Source organism: Sciurus vulgaris (assembly GCF_902686455.1).
Source record: "Sciurus vulgaris genome assembly, chromosome: 6".
NCBI lineage: Eukaryota > Metazoa > Chordata > Mammalia > Rodentia > Sciuridae > Sciurus > Sciurus vulgaris.
The window spans coordinates 22,412,435-22,436,895 of NC_136466.1; the positions used below are offsets into that span (position 1 = coordinate 22,412,435).

The 24,461-nt window shown below is 44.1% G+C and overlaps 1 protein-coding gene across 3 annotated transcripts in view; it reads right to left on the reverse strand.

The window, feature by feature from the left end:
- Positions 1 to 4,049: 4,049 nt before the first annotated feature.
- The window catches only part of CYFIP2 (cytoplasmic FMR1 interacting protein 2), a 121,026-nt gene continuing 100,614 nt past the window's right edge, over positions 4,050 to 24,461 (reverse strand). For all 3 annotated transcript variants that reach the window (XM_079144978.1, XM_079144980.1, XM_079144979.1), the window contains 5 exons: positions 17,087 to 17,159; positions 16,549 to 16,643; positions 10,673 to 10,911; positions 9,228 to 9,375; positions 4,050 to 6,851 (listed from right to left, as the gene is read on the reverse strand). In XM_079144978.1, the coding sequence (XP_079001104.1) occupies positions 6,684 to 6,851; positions 9,228 to 9,375; positions 10,673 to 10,911; positions 16,549 to 16,643; positions 17,087 to 17,159 (723 nt within the window). In that variant the 3' untranslated portion in view covers positions 4,050 to 6,683. The remainder of the gene's footprint in view (positions 6,852 to 9,227; positions 9,376 to 10,672; positions 10,912 to 16,548; positions 16,644 to 17,086; positions 17,160 to 24,461) is intronic.

The following is a 24,461-nucleotide window of genomic DNA, read 5'->3' on the forward strand; positions in this document are numbered from 1 at the left end:
TTTTTTATTTTTATAGACTGAATTTTGATTTATTGTACACAAATGGGGTACATCCTTTTGTTTCTGTACCTGTGCACAGTGTAGATTCATACCATTTGTGTAATCATACATGTACATAGGGTAATGATGTCTGTCTCAGTCCACCATTTTTCATAACCCCCTCCTCCCTCTCATTTCCCTCTATATAATCTAAAGTTCCTCCATTCTCTCATCCCCTATCCTCCCACCCCCATTATATATCATCATTCACTTATCAGGAAAAACATTCAGCCTTTGGTATTTTGGGATTGATATATTTCACTTAGCATGATATTCTCCATTTCCATCCATTTATCTGAAAATGCCATAATATTCTTTTTCTTTATGACTGAGTAATATTCCATTGTGTATATATACCAGTTTCTTTCTTTCTTTCTTTCTTTTTTTTTTTTGCGGTGCCAGGGATTGAACCCAGGGCCTTGTGCTTGCAAGGCAAGCACTCTACCAACTGAGCTATATTCCCAGCCCCAGTTTCTTTATTCATCTGTTGAAGGGCATCTAGGTTGGTTCCACAATCTAGCGATTATGAATTGAGCTGCTGTAAACATTGATGTGACTGTATTACTATAGTATGTTAATTTTAAGTCCTTTGGGTATAAACCAAGGAGTGGGATAATTGTGTCAAAAGGTGGTTCCATTCCAGGTTTTCTAAGGAATCTCCACACTGCTTTCCAGAGTGGCTGCATCAATTTGCAACTCCACCAGCAATGTAAAAGTGTGCCTGTTTCCTCACATCCACGCCAACATCTATTATTGTGTTCTTGATAATAGCCATTCTAATTGGAGTAAGATGAAATCTTAGATTTGTTTTAATTTGCATTTCTCTAATTGCTAGAGATGTTGAACACTTTTTCATATATTTATTAATTGCCTGTATATCTTCTTCTGTAAAGTGTCTGTTCAGTTCCTTGGCCCATTTACTGATTGGGTTCTTTGTATTTTTGGTGTAAAATTTTCTAAGTTCTTTATTAACTTTGGAGATTAGTTCTCTATCTGAAGTGCATGTGGAAAAGATTTTCTTCCACTCTGTGAGCTCTCTTTTCACATTATTGATTGTATACTTTCCTGAGGAAAAGATTTTAGTTTGACTCCATCCCATTTATTGATTCTTGCTTTGATTTCTTGTGCTTTGGGAATCTTGTTAAGGAAGTCTGATCCTAAGCCAACATAATGAAGATTCAGGCCTACTTTGTCTTCTGTTAGGTGCAGGGTCTCTGGTCTAATTCCTAAGTCCTTGATCTATTTTGAGTTGAGTTTTATGCAGGGTGAGAGACAGAGGTTTACTTTCATTTTACTGCTTATAGATTTCCAGTTTTTCCAGCACCATTTGTTGAACAGTCTATCTTTTCTCCATTGTATGTTTTTGGTTCCTTTGTCTAGTATGAGGTAACTGTATTTATGTGGGTTTGTCTCTGTGTCTTCTATTCTGTACCATTGCTCTGCCCATTTTGGGGCCAATACCATGCTATTTTTGTTACTATTGCTCTGTAGTATAGTTTAAGGTTCGGTATTGTGATACCTCCTGCTTCACTTTTCCTGCTCAGGATTGTTTTGGCTATTTGAGGTCCCTTATTCTTCCAGATGAAGTTCATGATTGCTTTCTCTATTTCTATGAGGAATGTCACTGGGATTTTAATTGGAATTGCGTTGAATCTTTATAGTGCCTTTGGTAGTATGGCCATTTTGACAATATTAATTCTGCCTATCCAAGAACATGGGAGATCTTTCCATCTTCTAAGGTTTACTTCAATTTCTTTCTTCAGTGTTCTGTAGTTTTAATTGTAGAGGCCTTTCACTTCTTTTGATAGATTGATTCCCAAGTATTTTTTTTTTCTGCAGCTATTGTGAAAGGAGTGGCTTTCCTAATTTCTCTTTCAGAAGGTTCATCACTTATGAATAGAAATGCATTAGATTCATGCATATTAGTTTTATATCCTGCTACTTTGCTGAATTCATTTATTCTAGAAGTTTTCTAGTGGAGTTTTCTGGATCCTCTAAATATAGAATCATGTCATTGGAAAATAGTGATAGCTTGAGTTCTTCTTTTCCTATTCGTATCCCTTTAATTTCTTTGTTTTGTCTAATTGCTCTGGCAAGTGTTTCAAGGATGATGTTGAATAGAAGTGGTGAAAGAGGGCATCCCTGCCTTGTTCTAGTTTTTAGAGGGAATGTTTTCAGTTTTTCTCCATTTAGAATGATATTGGCCATGGGCTTCGCATAGATGGCCTTTACAATGTTGAGGTATGTTCCCACTATCCCTATTTTTTCTAGTGTTTTGAGCATGAAGGGTGCAGTGTTTTATCAAACACTTTCTCAGCATCGACCTCCAGGGAGCAGCAATGTCCATGGTGGCAGCAGTGTAGATGGCAGCTGAGTGTCCAAGGCAGCATTGAGGGCTGCAGACCTCCAGGGGAGGCCGACTGCAACAGCAACAGCAGCAGCAGCGCCTGGAGAAAAGACATCTGGGCACCTCTGGGCATCTGCAGCAGTGGCCTCAGGCAGCTGCACCCCCCCGCCCCCCAGGCAGAGATGCCACTGCAGGGTGGCTGCAGTGGCATCTGAAGCAGCGGCAGCGTTTACCCCCTAATCTTAACCTGTTTTTTCTAAGTGGGTTTCAGAAAAAGATGATCGGTGTTGCAAAGGAAGCTTTCTGAGTTATGGCCATTATTATGGTTTGGATATTAAATATTCCCCCAAAGCTGCTATGCTAAAGCTTGGTCACCAGCCTGGGGCACTGCTGGGAGGTGGAGCCTTTAGTAGGTCGAAAGCTAGGCTGCAGGGGGCATGCCCTTGAAAGGGATATTGAGACCCTGAACCTTTCTTCTCTCTTTGATTCCTGGCCACCATGAGGTGTTCAGCTTCCACTGCCATGACGTACTCCCTCTCCACAGGCTCAAAACAACAGGGCCAAGTGACTGTGGGCTAAGCCTCTGAAACTCTGAGCCCAAATAAACTTTTAATAGATTGATTCTCCAGTACCATTACAGCATTAGGAAATGAATACCCTAAGGAACCCCCTTTTCATCTGTTAGGACTAGTAGTATTCCAAATACCCTAGTTCAAATATATGACAATGTCGCATATCATCATTTTATATTGATAATTTTCAGAGATAACTGAGGAGGATGGTGGGTGTGTAAAGTGGTCAGGCCTCTGAGGATACCAGTGGGAAGTCACACAGGACCACAGTATTAGAGTGGGAAAGGCCTTAGGTTATCTTGTCCACCTTGACAGACAAGGAAGCCAGTATCCCCAGAATGCGAGGGCTAGTCAGTGGGAACCACCCGTGGCTCCAGCACTCTGTGAAGGGCCTTGTGGGAAGCTGGTGCTGTATGAAATGTGGGGTCCCGAGTCATGGAAACTGGTCTTAAACATCCTTCTCCTTGATATTTTTCTGATGAGTGACAGGTTCCCTGGCAGTCGCCTTTCTCCCTAAGCCTGGGATCCCCCAGCTGGTCATGCTGGGCTGTCTCCTGATATCAGACTAGTGCCCCACAGCTCCATGTCTAGCTTTGGGGTCTGACCTGGCTCATCAGTTTACTGTAGTACGGTGGCAAAAGCCCAGGCTTTAGAACTGGGTTCAAATTCCAGTCTTCTTACTAAGTGTCTGTGTGAAAATTAACTGTATGGCCTCTATAAAATGTAGACTGTACTACATAGAAGTGATGCAGCTGGTTAAAAGGAACGGATGGACGGAATTTAGCATGGTGCCTATACATATTAGGCTTCATCACATATTACTTTCCATTCTTTCTCTTAAAACTAGGGATGTATAGTTACACTCAGACTCTAGAATCCCCAGGAGAAGGGATTATTTCCTATATCACACTCAGTGCAAACCAATTTTTAAAGACTAATTCCCTCGGTGAAAAAGCAAAACAAGCCAGCAGTTTAGGGTATACTTACCCGCTATATTCTTATCTTCTCTGATTCTCTATCAGGCTGTTTTCTTAGTCATTAGTTTCAGTATGGCCTTCACAGATTAATGAAGATAAGAATGCACCCAGGAATCAAGAACAAGATTTTTACTAGTTTGGAAGCAGTTTTAATGGAGATGACAATGTTTATCAACTCAACACAGGTACCCCCAAAATACAAACCAAAATATCATCTTCAGCTGCATAGCAAATATGATTTAAGAATTTAACAATATTTGATCACAAGCGTAAATATAAGTCACCATAAATAAATGTAAATTCATTGTACAAAAATCCCCAACAACTCTTAATACAAATATGGTACATCTGACAGTTTCTGAAACAGAATTTCTTAAAACTTGTTAAAATCTAAGCTTTTTTTATTCTTGGTTTTTAGACACATTTAAAAAAATCAAGAGGGACAGTGACAATACTAGGGAGGAAAGCATAATAAACTTGTTCAGTGTTCATAAATAAGCACTGCTGGCGAGCTGAGGAAATGGAAGCTCTGCGGAAAGGGAAGATCTCAATTTACTGGGATCAAATCTCTTGAGGATAAAGTGACTCTTCCCAGAGGGTGAACTTCAGTGTTATTAAAGTGGGGTGGGAGAGATGAGCTGTTGAACTAGCAGTCTCACTAAATGGATGGTCCAGATCTCTGCAAAGCAATGACCAAGGATTGAGAATGAACTTCAAAACTTAAAAACCTAATTATCTATCTGAAAGAGAGAGCCAGCTACTGTTCCCAAACAGGACAGAGGATTTGAAAGATTTTGGAGCTTAGAGATTCTAAGTGGGTTTTGAAGGTGTGTTCTATCATATAGATCTGCCATGTGGTATAACCTCTCTCTCCTGCCTCTGGGATTCATCCATCAAGAGAAAAGAAGAAATCGGAACAGGAAGTGGCAGGACCAGATAGAAGGATTTGCCAGTTACCACTCTGAACTGCCTTCCCAAACTATAAATGTGTTTTTCCATGGCTCAGAGGTAGCTCAAAGTCCAAGGTTGGCAGAATGGTTCCTCTCCCGCAGTGGTTCTCAAACTTCACTGTACACCAGTATAATTCAGCTAACTTGTGGAGAATGCTGATTTCCTAAATCTGTACTCAATGAGTACATCTCAGAAAGCTCTGGTAATGGACACTTCCTTTGTTCTTCCTGAGTGGTCAAAAATGGACCATCTGGTTCACGTTAACCATGTCTATTCACCTTCTGTAGGGGAGGGGGGTCGTTATTGTTCTTTTCACTTTCACTCTCTTCCTCCCTGGGCTGAGTAAGAAGTATTAAATGTTCTACTTTATGTGTTCTCAGAAGCTCAGGGTCACATGTGCCCTTTACAGATGATGAGCTCTGTATTGAGACATGTGCATCCCCAAGGTTCCTCTCTTTGAAGAACTCACCACACTCAGTGAGAGAGACTGCAGAAAGTTTTGGTTCAGCCTGGAAAATGGAAATAAATATATCCCTATGAGAACTTATACCTCAAAATCTAACTCGAGGAACACTAAGAGAACAGGAAGCTGAGAGCAAAAGGTAAAATGTTCCAAGAATCTTTCAGCAGCTAAGACCAATGGAAGTTCTGAGGCCCTAAAACAGGACTTCTTTTTGGGGTATACCTTGGAATTAAAGGCTTATTGTCAAGTAGTATTGTTACTCCTAACCTCTTCATTCTCAAGATGATTTTGGCTTCTGTTGAAATAACCCAGTAATACTTTCTTTCTTGTGGGAGTTTTACTTGATGAGAGATTCTGTGGCAAGAAGTGGTCATTCATTTGGTCACTGGCTAATGCTGTGGGTAGTACCATGGCTGATTTCTTCAGTGTCACATCCCCAATGTCCAGCACCCTGTGTGGTCCAGTGCTGAGTAATTGCTTAAGCAATAAAGGAGCCATCTCATCCCCAAGTTGATGAGATGCTTAAAAGTTTTCTGTTTGGAGCTATGGAATTCCTGGCTGTATTCAACAAGGCTGCTTCCACATAACAGGCCTGACCACCTTCCTAACCCAAGCTCCACTTCAGTAGGAGACAGTTGCGGAAGCATGTCTGGCTTTTCTCTGGGACTTGTCTGAGAAGAGAGAGTTAGGAAGGGGTTTGGGGAAGCCTGTGAAAGGCCAGGCTAACACCATCTATTGTCATGCTACACTAAGATCCTCTTCCTGGTCTTCTGCAGCTCTTGGCATCTGGTCCAAGCATACTCTAGGTGGGGGATTCCCTAACATCCAGAGCAGGAGGAGGGGTCACCAGAAACTGGAGAGAGGGAGCCAGAGGACCTGAAGAAGCCAGGAACCTACTGCACCACCAGGCCCACATGCCTCTGGCATGGCCACACTCTTTTCTTAGTCTCTAAGACTTCAGTCCTGGGGCACTGAGAAGTCACCAGTTTGTGGGGAGATCTTGGGAAGCAACCATAGATGGTGGGGATGGTGGAATGGAGGAAGGACAGAAGTAGAAGTTCTGAAATACAGTTGAGGGAAAACAAAAAGAAAGCATACACTGCCCTGCTCTTTTTTTCTGTTTATCATTTACACAATGGAACCCACCATGGAGATGTCACGGGAGAGCATGCACGAGTCCAGCCCCTGGGAGTGGTGCAGACATGTTTGGGGAGGTTCTTATTTGCTTCCAGGTCTGCCCCGCACACTGTCCAGTTGGCCCCTATGGAAGGCTGACCGTTGCTTTCTCTCCTGCTTCTCCTCCTCCTCCAGGTGGAGGTCTGCAGCACGTCTGCCTAGCAGGTGGTAGCCAGGGACTGGTGGATGGGTGGCTGGAAGCAGCGCACATGCTCCACAGTGGAACTGTCTGTCTCCACGGACTTCATGTACTTGTTCAGGATGGCAAAAACCTCGTTGTTCAAGATCTGATACTTCCTGATCCGGTCGGCCATCTTCTTCAGGGGCTGCAGACAAGGATTTTGAGGTGAGTGTGGGAGGAAAGGTAGAGAAGCAAAGGGAGAGTAGGAAGGATTCAGGAGGTCAGGGTCCAGGTTCCTGCTGTTTCAACGGTCATCCCACTCTCTTGCTTAAAGGACTTCTGTGGGTTCCAAAATCAAATGCTAAAGGCCATTAAAAGCCTTTGCAAGTTTCAAAACTTACCCCAAGGTTAACCATAATCAAAACAATGTGGTACTGACCATAAAGATAGCCATACAGGTCCGGGGTGTCACTCAGTGATACAGTACTTGCCTAGCATGCATGAGGCCCTGGGTTCAATCCCCAGCACTGTCGAGAAGAGCCACATAGGCCAATAGAGGCCCCAGAAATAAATCCTTGCACATGTGATAAATTGATTTTTTAAAATATACTTTCTAGTTATAGATGGATACAATACCTTTATTTTATTTTTATGTGGTGCTGAGGATTGGACCCAGTGTCTCACCCATGCTAGGTGAGTGCTCTACCACTGAGCCACAACGCCAGCCCCCAAAATGATTTTTCACAAGGGTGCCAAGACTATTTGAAGGGGATAGGACAGTCTTTATAACAAACAGTATTAGAAAAACTGGGCCCGTATATGCAGAACAAAAATGTTGGAACCTTAGCTTATACCTTATCCAAAAATAAGCTCAAAATGGATGGAAGTCCTAAAAAAGAAAAGCTAAAACTGTAGAAGTCTTAGAAAATCTAAAGGTAAATCTTCATGACATTGGAATTGGCAATGTCTTCCATATGACATCAAATACACAATGAAAGAAAAGAAAAAAAAAAAGGGCTACATCAAGTTGAAAACGTCAATGAATTCAGGTACATGACCAACACAGTGAAAGAAGAGGCAGATATCATGGAACAAGAGAAAATCTTGACAAATTGTATTGCATAAAAGGGTTTATATTCACAGTATATAGAGAACTACTGCAAAAAAAAAAAAAAAAAAAAAAAATCAACAAAAATAACCCAGTTAAAGGGACAGTGGAATTGGACATTCTTCTACAGAGACATTAACATCATGAACACATGGAAAGACGTTCAACATTACCAATCATTGTGGAAGTGCACATTAACACTACAGTGAGCTACCAGTTCATGCCCATGAGCAGTTAATAAAAAAAAAAAAAAAAATCAGAAAATAAAGAAGCTGCAACTCTTGTGCATTGGTGGTAGGAATATAAAATAGTACAGTTATCATGGAAAGCAACACAGCAGTTTCTCGAAAAGCTAAACAGAATTACTATACGATTCAATAATTCTACTTCTGGGGATATCTACTCAGAAGAAGTGAAAGAAGAGACTCAAATGCATATTTATACACCTGTGTTCACAGCAGCATGATGCATACTAACCAAAAGGCAGATGCAACTTTAGGGTCCAGCAGTGGATTTTTGTTTTTGATCAACAAAATATGGTAAGTAGATGCAGTAAAATATTTTTCAGACTTAAAAGAAGGAAGTTGACAGATGCAACATGAATGAACCCTGATGCTGAGTTAAATAAGCCAGTTACACGAGGACAGAGCGTATGTGTGATTCTACTGCATCAGGTACTTAGATTCATGGCGACAGAGTGGAGTGGTCTTGGCAGGGACCAGGGAATTATTTTTTAACAGGCACAGAGTTTCACTTGGGGAAAATGAACAAGTCCTGGATGATGCTTTAGTTGCACAGTCTGCGTGTACTTAAACCCTTTGAACTGTGTACTTAAAAATGGTCATAAATGTACATTCTATACTTATTTTACCATGATTTTTATAACATTCTACAAAAGGATGCTTCTGCCCCTTTTTTGTCTCATCTGGCCCCTGGTGCCCACCTTTGTTCTCCACATCCTACTGCATACCTCTGGGCTGTAGCTGTTCCCTCTTTCTGGAATGTTCTCCTAAGCTTCACACCCATTTGTTGTCCTCATTCTGGACTCGGGGTAAACACTGCCTCCCATAAAGCCTTCTGAAACCTCTCCTTCTCTGTCCCCTCTGCCTAGTCTAGAGGGTTCTTTCCTCCGGCAGCCCTGCCTATCCCAGGCCAGCACTGTCCCATCCCAGTGTGAAGCTGGTGTCCAGTGAGTGGACACATGGTTTTTTTGTACACAGGAGCCATCACCAGCAGGGCCTACCTTGGACAGGAAAGGAGCCCAGCTCTGCCCTTTGGGTGACCTCATGCCCCCCAGTAGGTCATGAGCAGGTAACCCATGGCCTCCTGCTGGCAGGCCGCCAGCTGCCGAGGGTCTTTGTGTAGCTATGGTATGGGGAGTGGACCTCCAAGCGCAGCCCCCACCCCTCTTCTCCGATGCCAGCCCACAGTCGGGCTGGCTCCCCTCCCCAGCCCTGGCACAGGCCTGCTCACCACGTTCTTAATGATCTCGTCCTTCCCGTCCTGCCTCTGTACCTTCAGCAGGTGGTAGCAGAAGTCGAACAGGTCGAAGCGACGCTGCTGGCCCAGCAGGACGATGATGGAGCAGCCAGCCCAGCTCAGGCCATCTCCGAAACACTGCCTGCAGAGGGGAGGGGAGGCAGCTGTGGGGAGAGCGGGGAGGAGGGACCCCATCCCGGGCCAGCTGGTGACAGGACCATCTCTGGGCCAGATCCTTAATCTGCTGGATGGGCTCAAGGGAAGCGGTGAGACTGGGTTTATTCGTTCCAGGGACTATGATTATAAAATAGGCCCTTCTGACTTCAAGGAGGTGTTGATCCCACTGAAGTAACAAAACTCAGCTTTGAAGAAGAGATGAATTTGCAAGGAAAACCCGACCGGCCTTGAGACTTAAGTGGTTGGTGATTTCAGGTGAGTGAAAGGAGAGACCGTCTGGGTTCTGTGAGGGGAAAGCCCGTTTCAAATGAAGAGATCAACCGGCCACACTGGGCCGAAGAGGGGACAGGCATGGTGGGGGGGCGGCTGTGTGTCCCCTTGGCTGATAACGCTCCGACTGCAGGGCCCAGCTCTCCAGAAGAATATGGGCAACGTAGACAGCTGTGGGGACATACCCTCTGCTCTTGTCCTAAAGTAGCAGCCCAGCTGCTGGGGAAGCCTTCTTGGGACCCCACATGCGTTTTCTTGGCTCCAGTGGGATGGACCCTGTCACCCTCCCACCACTGGCCACCACATGGAGCTGGGTGAGTACAGGAAGGACCGAGCTCTGTTTCTGTCCCCTCTGAAGGCAAGACTGGTTACTATGACAGGGTCTGTGGTAGTTTCCGCAGGTACCAGTTTTGTGGGGTGAGGTGGGAGTGAGGTTTTTAGTTTTCAGTTTGTGTGTGTGTGTGTGTTTGGTGCTGGGGATTAAAGCCAGGGCCTCACACGCACAAGGCAAATGCTGTGTCACTGAGCCACACCCAGCCTGAGGGATGAGGTTGTCACTCGAACCCTCACTCTGTCACACTCCGCTGCTGCTTCCAGCCATCTGCGGCCTCTCCTGGAATGTCCCCTTCTTCCCTCTTCAATCCAAGTCCCAGGCACTGTTGGAGGGAACTCTAGTTCTAGCCTGTGACTGGAAGTCTAATGTCCCCCTCATTCCTATGCTGAGGCACCTGTCACAATTGGTGCAAAACTACCTCATTCAATGGACTTTACCTCAGTGTTTCCCATCCCTTCTTTGGCCACCTAAACTCCACGAGGCCAGAGCTGTCCACTTCAGCTGAGCGCCGCTGTGTGTTCAGCACCTGGCATGGTGACCCACCCACTTGCTATGACAGTTGTTGGCCACTTTGGCCCCTGCTCACCTTTCTCACTGGGTCATAGCAGCCCCCTGGCTCACAGGAAGACGGGCAGCCCTGCCTCCCTGTGGTACTCACTCGGCCGTGAACTCGTTGGTCCCCACAGGGATGCAGTAGACAAACTGCATGGCGCTCCACAGCCGGTGGAACTCCACACATTCATCCACGTGCATGACGCCATTGGTGGGTGGCGGGCCCCGCCAGATGGGGTCCTGCAAGTAGCTTCGAATACGGGTCAGGATGACTTCGAACATGGACAGGCCACAGCACAACCGCTCCTTGGTCAGCAGGTCACCCTCTCGAGCGATGGCAATTTGCTGGGAACAGAAGTTTCCGTAAACCTTGTATCTACATCCAAGGTCCCATCTGTCGCCTCCCTCTGGAGATTCCCAAACACTGGACCTGGCAGTACCTGGAATTCCACCAGGACTGATGTTCTGCCTAGAGCAGAGTGCTAATTGTAGAAAATCAAGTTCAACAACAGTCTTGTGAGTTTTGCTTGTGATAAGTAAAATCCAGATGTACCTTGGGAGGAATGATTTTTTAAAAAAAATTATGACCTACCTACATAATAAAATGCAAGGTAGGTATTGAAGAGTCTGAGATGACACGGTTACTATGACTTCATGGTTACTATAGTTAGTTCATTACTTAGAGTATGTAACACACCAGGTCCTGTTCTAAGCACCTGATGTGTATTGACTATCCAATCCCATGAGGTAGACATGATTATACCATTTCACAGAGGAAGAAACTGAGGCTTGGGCAGCCCATGTGGGGTAAAGCTGAGATTCCATTTCTGAGAGTCTGGATCTAAAGGGCACATTGTGAACTGACTAGAGTGAGCTGTAGAAGTGATGTCTGTTACAATCCTACTAAAAAAACATCAGCCCACAATCGCAGAGGCAGACGGAAGTCTATGCGTGGTGTGTGTCTGCATGTAGAACACATTTTAGATTAAAATCAGTTGTGGGGGCACTTTTTACTTTAAATACTTGTGTGCAGATGAATGTGCTAGAAAGAGCATATGTTAGTCTTTTAAAATTTGTCACTGACTTCACAGAATTATTTCCTCTAGTTAGAAGGTCTTCCTTGGCAATTGCAAATGATCCCTATTAATAATTTACACTTGTTTTTATCTGAGCTTGGCTCCTGTGCATCTAAAAGTCAAATGGCTAACAGGCACCTTGAAACACAATATAATATGTGTTTTGTACAATATGAGTAAAAATATCTGGGGGTGCTACAAGCCTTCTGCAAAGCAAGATAAATATTAAAATCTAAGGCTAAAATAAGGTACCCTAGTCTAGGGAACAGAGCTAAAGGGAGGTGGCTTCTGAGATGGAGCGATCCACAGGGACTCATGGGATCAGCTCCCTCATGGGATGTTTCCTGGAGAGCTCAGGAAGCACCTGCCTGACCTCACTGTGTGAGCTCCCTCCCTGGAAGCCCCTAACAAGGGCAGCCGCTAAGCGAATCTATGGAAGGGTATAAATCAGGAAACACCAATGCTGAAGCCTGCTGGGAATGTGGGCCACAAGTATGGTTGTCATGACAACTGCAGGCAGGGTTTTTATTTAACTCAGGGGCACTCTGCTACTGAGTTCATCTCCAGCACCTCTTTTTTTTTTTTTATTTTGAAGTAGAGTCTGGCTGAGTTGTTCAGGCTGATCTCCAACTTGAAATCCTCCTGCCTCAGCCTCCCAAGTAGCTGGGATTAAAGGTTTGCCACCGCACTGGGCTATGACGGCCACAAAGTGAAAGCCAGCTAGGAAAAAGATGAATTGGAGAAGGGTATGCCAACATGATTTTTACACTCAGAGGTGAGGGAGCTTTGATTCTTGGGGGCTTAACTTCACTCCGTAGGCAGACACAGCTCTCAAGCACAGGGGTGACTGCTCAAGTCACTGCAGTGAGCTAGAAGGATCACTAAAGAAGTCCAGAACCCTCTACTTGATTCTATTCCTGTTTTCTTTTTTAAAATTTTTTTTTTTTTTTTTAATTTTTACACACTGCATTTTGATTCACTGTATACAAGTGGGGTACAACTTTTCATTTCTATGGTTGTGCACGATGTAGATTCATACCATTTGTGTAATCATACACGTACACAGGGTGATAATGTCTGTCTCACTCCATCTTTCATCCCCCCGCCCCCTCCTCCGTCTCGTTTCCCTCTATGTAATCCAAAGTTCCTCCATTCTTCTTCCACCCCACCCCCCTTTACATATCATCATCCACTTATCAGGGAAAATACTCGGACTTTGGTTTTTGGGGATTGGATTATTTCACTTAGCATGCTATTCTCCAAATTCATCCATTTATTTGCAAATACCCATCTTCTTTTATTATTCTTATTCTGTTCTCTTTGGCCCAAGAAAGACTTTCACATCCGAGAGTCTGCCTGGTTCGGGGGAGATGCTTGGTAAATAAAGGATCCAAGTTTGTGCTCAAGTCATTAATATTCTCTTCAGTAAACTAATGCAGAGCTCTGGTTTTCTAACTGATCTACTGTGAGTCAGTCCTCAGCACCTGACAATCCTGGGCAGGGGAACTAGAAAAAGTGGCAACTGAATTTATAAATCTGCAGGCAGCGTTTGAACTCAGGTGGTCTCGCCCACTACAGTCAGTGAAAGGTGCCTCATCCCTTTCCTTTGAAAGAATGAGAACCTTCCAGTTATTTCTGTGAACTCTGAGAGTAATACACAGTCACTGGGTTAAATTTGGAAAAAAAAATTTTTTTTAGAGGTATAAGAAAGAAAATGAAAATTCCTAGAGGTATAAGAAAATGAAAATTCCCTATAAACCCCATTGCCTAAAAATGAGCTTTTAAAAATATACTGCTATATTATTTGTGTTCACATGTATGTACATACATAATTAACATGGACATACATAATGAACAATATTTGGATTACGTGATCATTGCTTTTTTATCTTAAGTAATTTAAAAACTCATTTCCTTGGATATTTTCAGTAGCATGAGTTCTTTGATGGCTGCACAAAATCACCTTTGATATACCTGCTCTATTTAGTTCTCTATTCTTCTTGGTAATTTTAAGTTGTCTACAGCTTTTCATTGCTGCAGACAATTCTAAAGCAATCACCCTTATGCATAAAATTTTGTGACCCTCTCTCGGCTCATTTTGTGAGGATGAAGTCTAGTGATAGGAGGGTCCAATATTTTAAAAGGCCCTTGCTCTACAGTGGCAAACTAGTCTCAAGAAAAGCCAAACCATGGTACATCTACCTGGGTCAAGTCGATTTCTTGTTCCCTCATCAGTGCTATCATTAAGAAAAGTTCTTCACTAGCTTGAAGGATGAAAAAGAGTACTTCATTCTTTGAATTCGCGTTCTGGTGATTCTTGGTAATACCAACTCCTTTAACTATATTGGCATTAAATGTATTTTTTGCAGTATGAGGGATTGAACTGAGGGTCTTGTGCATGCTGGGTACGTGTTCTGCCACTGAACTACATTCCTGACCCTTTTAAAAAAAATAATTAATTTAATTAATTGCTGAGGCTGACCTTGAACTTGTGAGCCTCCTGAGTAGCTAGAATTACAGGTCTGTGCCACCATACCCGGTGGCATTATGTTTTTATATTTTAAGTTTTCTTTCATGCCACATTTTCTTTTGATATATCTACCATTTTTCTTTTGCATTGAAAAGGTGCTTTATAGATTGTTTGATGATGCAAACACTCCAATCTGTGGCTGGGTGCTATATATGTGGGAAGGTGTTTACCACTGCTCTTCTCCATTTCTTTTCTTTTCTCCACAGTGGGTTTCTTTTTTCCTCTGAAATAATTTCTGCATTTAGCGTCTTTTGGAAGAGATCTCAATATTCTTCTTTATGGGATCCTTTCTGTTTTCTGGAATTCCTATATTTTTGCTCATTATAACAATCAAGAAAAGCAACTCAACATAATAGTGCTGGGCAATGAACCAGGTTCTCTAAATTTGTCCCAGAAAGTAATGCAAACAATGCAATGCTGTTCACTCTTCTTTGCTTTAAATTTGCCACATATTTCCTCTGTTACTAAATATGTGAGTTTGAGCAAAGGAGAGACCCCAGCTAGTTTGGAAGTTAATATATTGTTAATTTTGGATTCTTTGGGATGGCTAAGTTTTATTTTTTATATTTTTTTACTAACACATTCATGGCACACATGAAGGGGATTCAGCTAGGCATTTCCACACATGCCCACTGCATGCACTGATCATGTCTATCTACCCTTCTCCCACCCTCAATCCCCACCACCCCCAGACGCTCATAATTACTACTCTATATTAGGTTGAGTTTTTTTTTTTTTTTTTTTTTTTTTTTAAGTTTAAGAAATAGAAGACTTATAAAATTGGCATTTCCTCTCTTGCAGGGCTTTTGTTTGTTGAATATTCATTTGACAAATTGAGATTTCTATCAGTCCCAAGGAAATGGCATTCACCAGAACAGGGAAGGAATTCACAGTCCCCCTAGTGAAAACACATGCCAAGCCTTGGGTGGAGGGGCTGGATTCTTGGAGGATGACACCAGCAGAGCAGCAGACACCCTGCCCTCTTGCCGGCTTGGGGGATTTCTCCCTAAAAGGAAATTGTTTTAGAGGATCTCCTCTGCTCAACTTCTGAGGGCCAAAAAGGAAAATGTGCGGCATCTGAATTCTGGGGCGAGTTAAAGAACCCGAGGGCCACTGAGCTTTGAATCCTGTTTTCAGCAGGAGCTTGGTGGCATGCAGGGGACCTGCGAGGGTGGCTTCATCAGTGTGACACCTGGACAGATGGGGTTCTGCAGCCCCTTCTGCCCTCTGCTGAGGATGTGGTTCCTTCTGACCTTGGTACTAACCTCAGATAGGAATGTGAGTCCAAGAGTGGACTTTAGTCCTAAATCTTCTCAACAGTGGTATCGGCTAGCAAAACAAACCATCCTGGCTTTGTCCCACTGTGGTGTCCTGTTACTCTTCTTTTTAAACCGTTCCCCAGATTGCCCTCCAAATGTAAAGCTTGTTTAAATCAAACTGAAGGGAAACAGCATGCTTCTGGTTGTCCATCTCCCCATCCGCTTCCTTCCTGCCTCCCTGCAGGATCTATGAATTCTCTGAAGGAAGGGGGACCTGTCTTATTCATGAATATGTTCACAGCAAGTGGCATGGGGTTTTAAAAATTAATTTCAATTACAGAACTAACATGTGAGCCCATTCATGGAGACAGACTGAGTTGCGTGGAGACATCATCTCTCTTCAGAGGTGGCGCATGATGAACTAGGTATATCATTCTAGATAACTTCAGGATAAGTGTTACTCCTATGGTTTGGGTATGTGGATTGTTTTTTTTTTTTTTTTTTTTAAATAGCACCACAGTGGAAACTGGAACATATCTTGGTTTATCCACCCAACTGTACATTTAAGGTCTATCCACATTGATTGATACAGATAATTTTCCCTTTTGATCACTGTATTTTAAGTAAATGCTGAATATACTACTCTGCAGCTTTTGAGGTGATTCTAACACACTTCACATAGTGGTCACTTTACTGGTAGACATTTAGGCTTTAGCAAACAATGTTACCATAAGCATCTCCTGTTTCTGGGAGTGTTTCTCTAGCAAAAATATCCAGAAGTGAAGAAAGGGCTCACAGAGTGTGCAGAGTCTTAATTTTGCACGTAGTGGAATTCTTGATGTCTTACAGGGGTGCAATGGATACCTGTTTGAATGAGCTAGCTTCTTCCTTTCTTGGCAGGGCACATGAGATAGGGTAAGGAAGAAAGAACTGACTTGAGCGTCTGCAAGTCTCATCCCAGACCTGTTCCTGCCACTAACTGGCTTTGTGGTATTGGAGACTCTGGTCCCTCTTGTGAGCCTCAGTTTACCTATCTGTAAAGTGAGGATGTTGGGCCCAATGCTCTCCCTCTCAAGTTCCTTTTGGTCCCCAGGGCTTGTGATAATAAGGTTCATACCTGGGGCGTCCCCAGGCGCTCAATCAGGGGGACCAGGTGAAGCGGGGCATACTTGGCTTCCAGGCGTTTCATCCGGACTTCTAGGCGTTCTCCCTCTGCAAAATGAGCAAAGGAGCAGACGTGAGATTTAGGCCACACTGGGTGAGTGGGAAGGAGAAGATCCCAGGGGACTAGATGATATGTCTATATTCCAAACCTTCAATGAAGCAGGCTGAACTTTTCTCCTTGGTTCTGGAAGCTGATTAGGAATCGCTACAAGGAAACTTTCTGTAAGCTGTGTCTAACAATGAAATCACGTTTCCTATGAAGAGGTGAGTTCCTTGCCACTAGAGGAATTTAAACCAAGGATAGATAGCAACATACTAGGGGTAGTCTAGAAGGAACAAGGCCTAGAGTGTCGTTCCCAATTCTGTGATTCTGTGACTACCCCATAGGTGCCCAAACGTGACCAACTCTCTCTCTGACCGCAGATCTGAGGTCACTGGGATTAAGAATTGATCAAGTTCAAAGGCAAGCTTTTCGTGTTAATGTTTCTTACCCTTGATGTAGACTCTGGGCAAGATGTTTTGGAAAGGTGCAGCATGGAGCAGATCACAGACTTCCTCCTGAGACTGCAGGGATGGAGGGAAAGAAAAACAATTTTAAATCAGAAAGAATTTTCATTTCTAAAACCTTGAGCACTAAAGTCAGCAAGACAGGGGTTCAAATCCTGGCTTTTCTACTTATTACCTATGTGATCTTGGTAAATTACTTACCTTCTCTGAGTCTATAAATTTCTCTATAAAATGAGGATGAGAACAATACTTTTAATAGCTTGCTGTGAGGATTAAGTGAGAAAATGCATAACCTGGCAGCAAAGTCCCAGGCACATACTGAAAGCTCAATACATTGTTACTATAATCTTTTTTTTATTGGTTCATTATAATTAAACACAATAGTGGAATGTATTGTTACATCCTCATACATACATATAACGATATAATTAGGTTGAATGATGGACCCCAGACTTCCTCTGCCTGGTTTTTTGGGAAGTCTGCAGGATTAAGGTGGCTGCGCCAATCCTCCCATCTCTAAATCCAGAAAGACTTGTAAACCCCTGTATCAGATTGGTTCGGTTCTCTCCACACTAGACACCAACTAGCAAGAGAAGAGAAACTAGCACCCAGGTCAGGCAGGGTTTTGATGGGGATTAGTTATGCAGAAAATCGAGCTTCTATGCAGGAAGTATGATTCAGGCAAAGCGGAAGACAGTCTAATGGGCTTAGTGCTCTGGGGCTGGCTCACCGGCTCATGATCCAGGATTTCAGAGCCCGGGGAGGGGGCGGGAGCCGGAGCAGCCAGCGCTCCACCTGGGCTTGCTTTCCCTCTTTACCTTGTGGGCACCTGGTGAGGTAAGATCCAGGCTCCATCCAATTCTGATACCACTTCCTTCTGTTTGATTTGGTTCTGCTCTTTCTTCAGTTTAAGGTGGAAGTCTAAATTCTCGGTTCCTTACCTTTATTCTTTTCTAAATATAGAATCCAGGTTATTTTCCCGCACCTCTAGCAGCAAAGAGCCCATTCTCCTGGGCACAGCCAGTCCGTTTCCGGACAAGACTAAGGGCTGGACGTCTGGTTTGGTACAAGCCGAGGCTGCCTCCTGGTACTTTCCACCCAGGCCCTGGTCCCCTAGGGTGGCATCTTTCCTTCTCTCCTTCCCTCGAGGCTGAGCACCTTGTTAGATGTAGACATCTCTCTCCATTTCCTAGCCTTCCCTCTTCTCCTCAGCAAACAGAAGCACTGTGCCCAGACATACCACCACGGGCACAAAGGCCCTAGCGAAGGTCACCAAGGCTGCCCTGCCATCCCTTAAATGCTGGTTTTCTTTTTACTCTCCCTCTGGTTTATCTCACTGACTCCCATGAGGTGACACACCACTCACGGTCTGTATTTCCACCCAGAGTTTTCTGCCAAGTTCCAGACTTGAATACTCAACTCCTTGCTTGGATATCCCAACATTTCTAAACCCGACCTTCTCGCCTTGTCACCTGGGAGTCCCTGCCCACACTGAAGTCTGGGGTTCATCTTCACCTCTTAAGACCAGCTAGTCTGTGTCTGGGTGGTTTCTGCATCTCTTAATTCTTTCCATATAATAAAACACCACAACACCCTGAGCTCCTTAAGGGGATGGATGGTGTCTCTATTTGCCTCTTATTCCCAGAAATAACATTATTGTATGCCTAGCACATCATTATTAACTGAATATTTCTTACCCCATAAATGTTTCTTGGATAAATAAAATGATGATCCTCTGAGTTTAAGCTTGCTGCTCTCACCTCTGTCCACTGGTTCACCCAACAAATATTCATCGAGCTCCGGGCACTACTCTAGGCTTTGCCAATATGCTGTTGAACAAGTTAGACTAGATCTTTGCTCTCCTGGAATTTAATTCTACTTGATAGACATATGTAAACAAATTCACAAACAATTTCAGATAGTGGTAAAATAGGCTAGCGGAGTAGACTGGGAGTGAGGAAGGGTTAGGGTTAGGAAAAATCTTTAGGAGGCCTTGATATCTGAATAGAGAATGGAATGAAGTGAGGAACTCCCTGTATGGAAAGGGCATTTCAGTTCAAAGGCCCTGTGGTAGGGAATAAACTGGACAATAATGAAAGAAATCATAGTACACAGAGCACAAGGCCATTAGGGTAGGGACCAAACCAACCATGTGGGCCCTGGTAAGCGGGGTACTAAGTCTGGATCTTTTAAATATGAGGAGTGACTGGAGTTGAAGTTGTTCCAAGCAAAGTTCTGGCACAGCAGTTTTTCCTGTCTTTCTCTCTTCCAAAAATTTCAGTTGCTCCTAGAAGTGTCTTGCTCCTAGAAGGTTGCCTATTGTATGAACTGTCAACTTTGGATTCTGTTAATATCCACTGATCTTGGGACCCACTGTAGAGGACCAGAAAGAAGGCTCCAGGCCCTTCGTAACAAAAACAAAGTAGGCTGCTCTTTTCATTTTACACCATGAGATGAGCCGCTACTTCACATTTCTTTGCAGGGACAGATGCTTCATTTACCCGCTTTGAGCCCCTCCCCTACATTTGCAAGCTGGTGGTCCAGAGATTTTCGGGGGTGCTTTGGGCTGGGGTGCTTCCTGCATGTTCCTGATGATGCCACGTGGCTCAGGGAGAGAAGGATGTGGTCTGAGAGGTGGGGAAGCATTTCCCCGGAGGCCCGGAGAGCTGACCGACCACTTGTATAATGAGGCGGCTAGCTGTGCACTCTGCAACACCTTTTGTGGACGGTGTCTGGCATTCATTAGCTGAGATCATTGCCGCTGCTAAAAACAGCCAGTGGGAAGCACACAAAGGCCTGTGTGAGGAGCAGGAACAAGCTTCCATTGTGGGAGGCTGGGCTAAATGGCCGACCTCCCTGTCTCCTCATTATCTTAGAGAGTCCCCACCCAGGGGACTGTCCACTGCCCAAGGACCTGCAGGCCACGCTCCGCTTGGAAGCGTCCTTACTTGGCCTCTGAAGCCCCCTCAGCACTGGTTTCCTTCCCATTCCTTGTCCCTGTGCCCCCATCTCGGCTCTGTTGGTCCAGCCAACAGAGTTTTTTTTTTTTTTTTTTCTAAATTCATAGCTTTTTGTCATTCAAACAGGCTGTGTCTCCATTAGGGAATCCTCGTGGAGCTAGCTCTCTTGCTTTCTCTTTCTCTCTGGAATGCTCCTTCATCCATCTCTCATCCCTACTCTTTTGCTCAGCAAATTCCCTCCTTTCAGATCTCAATTCAGACATTTCTTCCAGAACACTTCCTGGAACCCGCAATACCTCCTGTCCTTTGTTAAATACCTTCAAAGAAGCAAATTCTTTTCCTTTTCAGCATTTGAGCTCAACCTATATCATACATTCCTATATGGGACTACTTGGCTAATATCTACCTTTCCCCACTGGAACTTAATCTTTGTAAAAGTAGAAACAAGGTTCACTTTTCATTATATTTTATTCCCAAAAGTGAACACTCTACCTGGTATTCAGCAAAAGGTCAATAATCGTGTGCAATGAAACTTAGGTGTGTGGCATGTAAGAGAATTGAGAGAATAGAATCTCCATCTTGTGTCTTGCCACAGAGGCCTAGATGTTTCTCCTTGTTAATGAGGCAAGTATTTTCTCTTCAACTTTACTGATTACTCTGTATGAACAATGTAAACTATTTTTAACAAATCCTCCATATCATGGGATTTTCAGGTATTTTTATTTTCTATCCCTCTCTTTTTCTTTTTTCCTACTTGTATGTATTCACAATGTTTTCTACAGGGAATGTTATTTTAAAAACGTAGTTATAAAAAAAAACCTGAAAGCAACTAATTATTAATTTTAAAATAAAAAGTTTTGGAATTCTGTTGCCGAAGTCAAAGAGAAGGAAATGAAATCCAAGCTGGCCACTCTGTCTATAAGCAACTATATTTGCACAGGCTAATGCAAATATTATTTTTTGTTTTAGGCTACATTTAAGGATAAATCACAGATGCAGAACAGAATACAAATATTATTTAAAAATACAGCTGTGCTAATATAAAAGTGTTAGCTGACAGGGTAGGAAGGGGAAGAGTCTGGAATGTTAGTGTCTTCAGTGTTTTGGTCTATCCTGGAAAAGTCAAGACACTAAATCTTATTACCAAAAGAAACAGTGATGTGTCAGTATATTATCTATGATTACGGTGGCAGAGGGGACAAAAGAGGTCATGAGTACTGTAATCAAATAGTGAGAAGGAGAGAGGCGAGAGAAAAATGAGCTGAAATCCTGTCTTTTCCCCTAGTCAATAAACATCAATTAAAGTGCTAATTATGAAATAGAAATTATCTCTGAGATAACCAGAAGAACTGGAAAGGGAAGTGATCAAGACAGGCTATTTAGGGGCTTGGGGTGTGGGTGGGGAGAGGTGCAGTGGAGCCCAGCACGATGTTTTTCATCATAAGCTCATGTGCATGACTTGCTTTGTGATCGTGTGGAACTAAGAGCAATTCAAATGCAACAGAATGAAGAGGTTGAATCAAATGGTCTCCAAGCGTCCCTCCCTGGAACCCAGAGTCCAGAACAGCATAATTGCTGTTCTTTAGGGAAGTGGTAGCAGTGAGCTCTCACTGAGCACTAACTATGTGCCAGGTGCTCTCTACCTATTGTCTGCTTTACGCTCCGGAGCATTTCTGGAAGGTAGGTCTTCCTGTCCATCCCGTGGATGAGCACACTGAGGCCCTAGGTGGTTTCCTAGGGAAAGTTTGAATGTTTCATGTCATGGTTTGTCTCCAACACAACTCCCGTTGAAACCCAATCCCCAAAGTCACATGTTAATGGCATTTGAAGGTAGGACCTTAGGGAGGTCACTGGGCCAGGAAGGCTGTACTCAAGGATAGGTTAACCCATCTATGGATGAATGGGACAATAGGTTATCTGGAGACTGAGTCTGTCATAAAAGTCAGTTTGGCTTGGTCTCTCTCTTTTGAGGTGGTGGGGACCAAACCCAGGGCCTCCTGCATACCAGGCAGGGACGCCATCAAAGTCTGGGCTTTGTCTTTTTTATCAGGCCCCTTGATATGTGATACCCTGCATTACTTAGTACTCTGCAGTCTCCACCAGCAACAAGCCCCTCCCCAGATGTGACCCTTTGACATCCCAGCCTGTAGAATGGTAAGTAATCAATTTTATTTACTTTATAAACTATCCTGTCTCAGGTATGTAGTTTTAGCAAGAGAAAACAGACTAAAACAGGAAGCTTGAAATACGTTGCCCCCTCATTATACATACACGTTATGGAAAAAAAAAATACAAAATTATCGAAAATTGGAGAAAATCACTTACTTTAGACTTGCTCATATCAGGATCATTTGTTGTTTAATGGGTTTTTGGTCATAGCAACTAACATTCTTTAAAATCAAAAATATGTGATCTGTATATAGAGTTAAAAAAAAAAAATGACAAGAGTCTGGAACCATCTCCTAACTCTGGCCACCAAACAGGAAATCACTGATACTTCTATTCCCAAAGGTAACCTCTAACCTGAATTTGTGTAAATAACTTAATGGTGGTGTGCTGGTGTAATTCCAAAGAATTGGACCACTTATGTGGTCAACTTGTACCTTTTAATTCTTTCTTCTCATCTCTCACCAAGTTTTCTACCCAGTCTTATCCACCCAACAAAACTCCATTCCAATTTCACCTCCTAGGGGTTTTCTGGTCCCCTTCAGGCCACAGAGCCTTTTCTTTTCAATCACTGATCCCAACTCTTACTCATTCAAGGCCCCACTAAGGTGTCTGCAGGCTGAACTGTCTGGCCACAGTCTGTGCTTCTGGTACAGACCAAGGGCAGTGACCCACATCCTGTGCACATGCTGATCGAGTCTTCAAGGACAGACGGCTGTGCCTGGGACCCGTGCGTCATCTGATACGGGAGGCCAGTGAGAAGATTATGGAGAACATGGGTACAACGTGATCCAGCGTTCAGACAAGACCTTCTGAATACTTTCTTCCTGACAAGGACAGACCTGAGCAGAGAGAAAGTCCTCCATTCACAGGACAAGTAGTAGGAATCTGATACACTCAGGGTTCTATGCAGGGAGTTGGGACGCAGAGCGAGGGAGACCTGATGCCTGGTCCTTCAGGATAAAAAGGGGGGAGTGCTTTTTGAAAGAGTTAAACTTGGGACATGCATGAATGCTCTGGGTGACCAGTTCAGAGGGAGGGGGGCGGGGATGACAGGGAAAGGCTTTTTGGCAAAGGGGATATTAAGTATTAGGGCAAGTGTTGGGTGAAAGGGAACAGTACCGGCAAAGGCCCCAGTGCAAGAGACATCATGGTGGGCCACTGTGCTCGGTGCCAACGGACGTGATGTGCGATGGGGAAAGAGGGGTAACCCGGAGGCAGAGCAGGCAGAATCTTGTAAACTTTGCTTAGATGTTTGGATGTTACCCTGATGGTTTCAATCAGGGAACTGGTGTATCAAGGCTTCATCTGGTTGCAAGGGAGAGAAGGGAACAGGGGAGAAAAAGGAGTATTGAAATAGTCCAGGCCAGAGAGAGGGATGGGTGAGGTTTAGGGCTAACCCGGACAGAGAGGAGGGAGCAGCTGCCATAGACCAGATGACTGGATGGAAAGACGAGAGGAAACAACGCCATGCGGAGCCTCTTCCTGGAGTCTGGGGACGTGGCATGTTTGCAGGAGGGAGAGGAGATCAGATGTGGGCGAGACCAGCTTCGGTATCGGTGGATGTCAGAGGAATCGTGTCTAAAAGGCAACTGGATAAAGGGTCTGGTGCTGCAGGAACCTGACAGGTAGGCTTCTGTCGGCTGCACGAAAATCCAGTGTCTACAAACCTAGGGAGGGAGAGCCAAGGACACCCGACTGGGAGACAGAACAATCATCTGAGTGCAATGGAGAAGCTGCCACCCAAGGTTTTGGAGACTTGGAGGAGGGAGAAACAGTAGGTTGCCTGCAGAGAAAGGCATTTGGTCAAGTGCGTGCAGAATAAAAGAAAATGGCAGCAGAGGAGGGTGGATGAGGAAATTGGGCAGAGGGGACTGGCAGGAAAGGTGTGATCCCGAGGGAGGAGTCTTGAGACGTGGGACAAGATGAGCTGGCCGATACACAGCATGCTGGGCAGCACTGGCATGGGCTTGGGAGGCACCGGGCTGCAGTGCTGGGCAATCAGGAGCCTGCTCTCTGTTCTCAGGGGGCCTTGGAGAAAGGGCTGATTCAAAGTCTCCTAGCTTGTGGGAAGAGGAAGGAAGGGGGCGCCTGCTTTGTAAGCGCTGGGGTCTTCACTTCGATCACCTTGTTTAATACTAAGAACTCAGAGGTAGGTCCTTAGCCCCGGCATAGGATATACTAACATTTCTAGGGTCTCAAAACTACCAGGTACACAGAGAAGACTTGAATC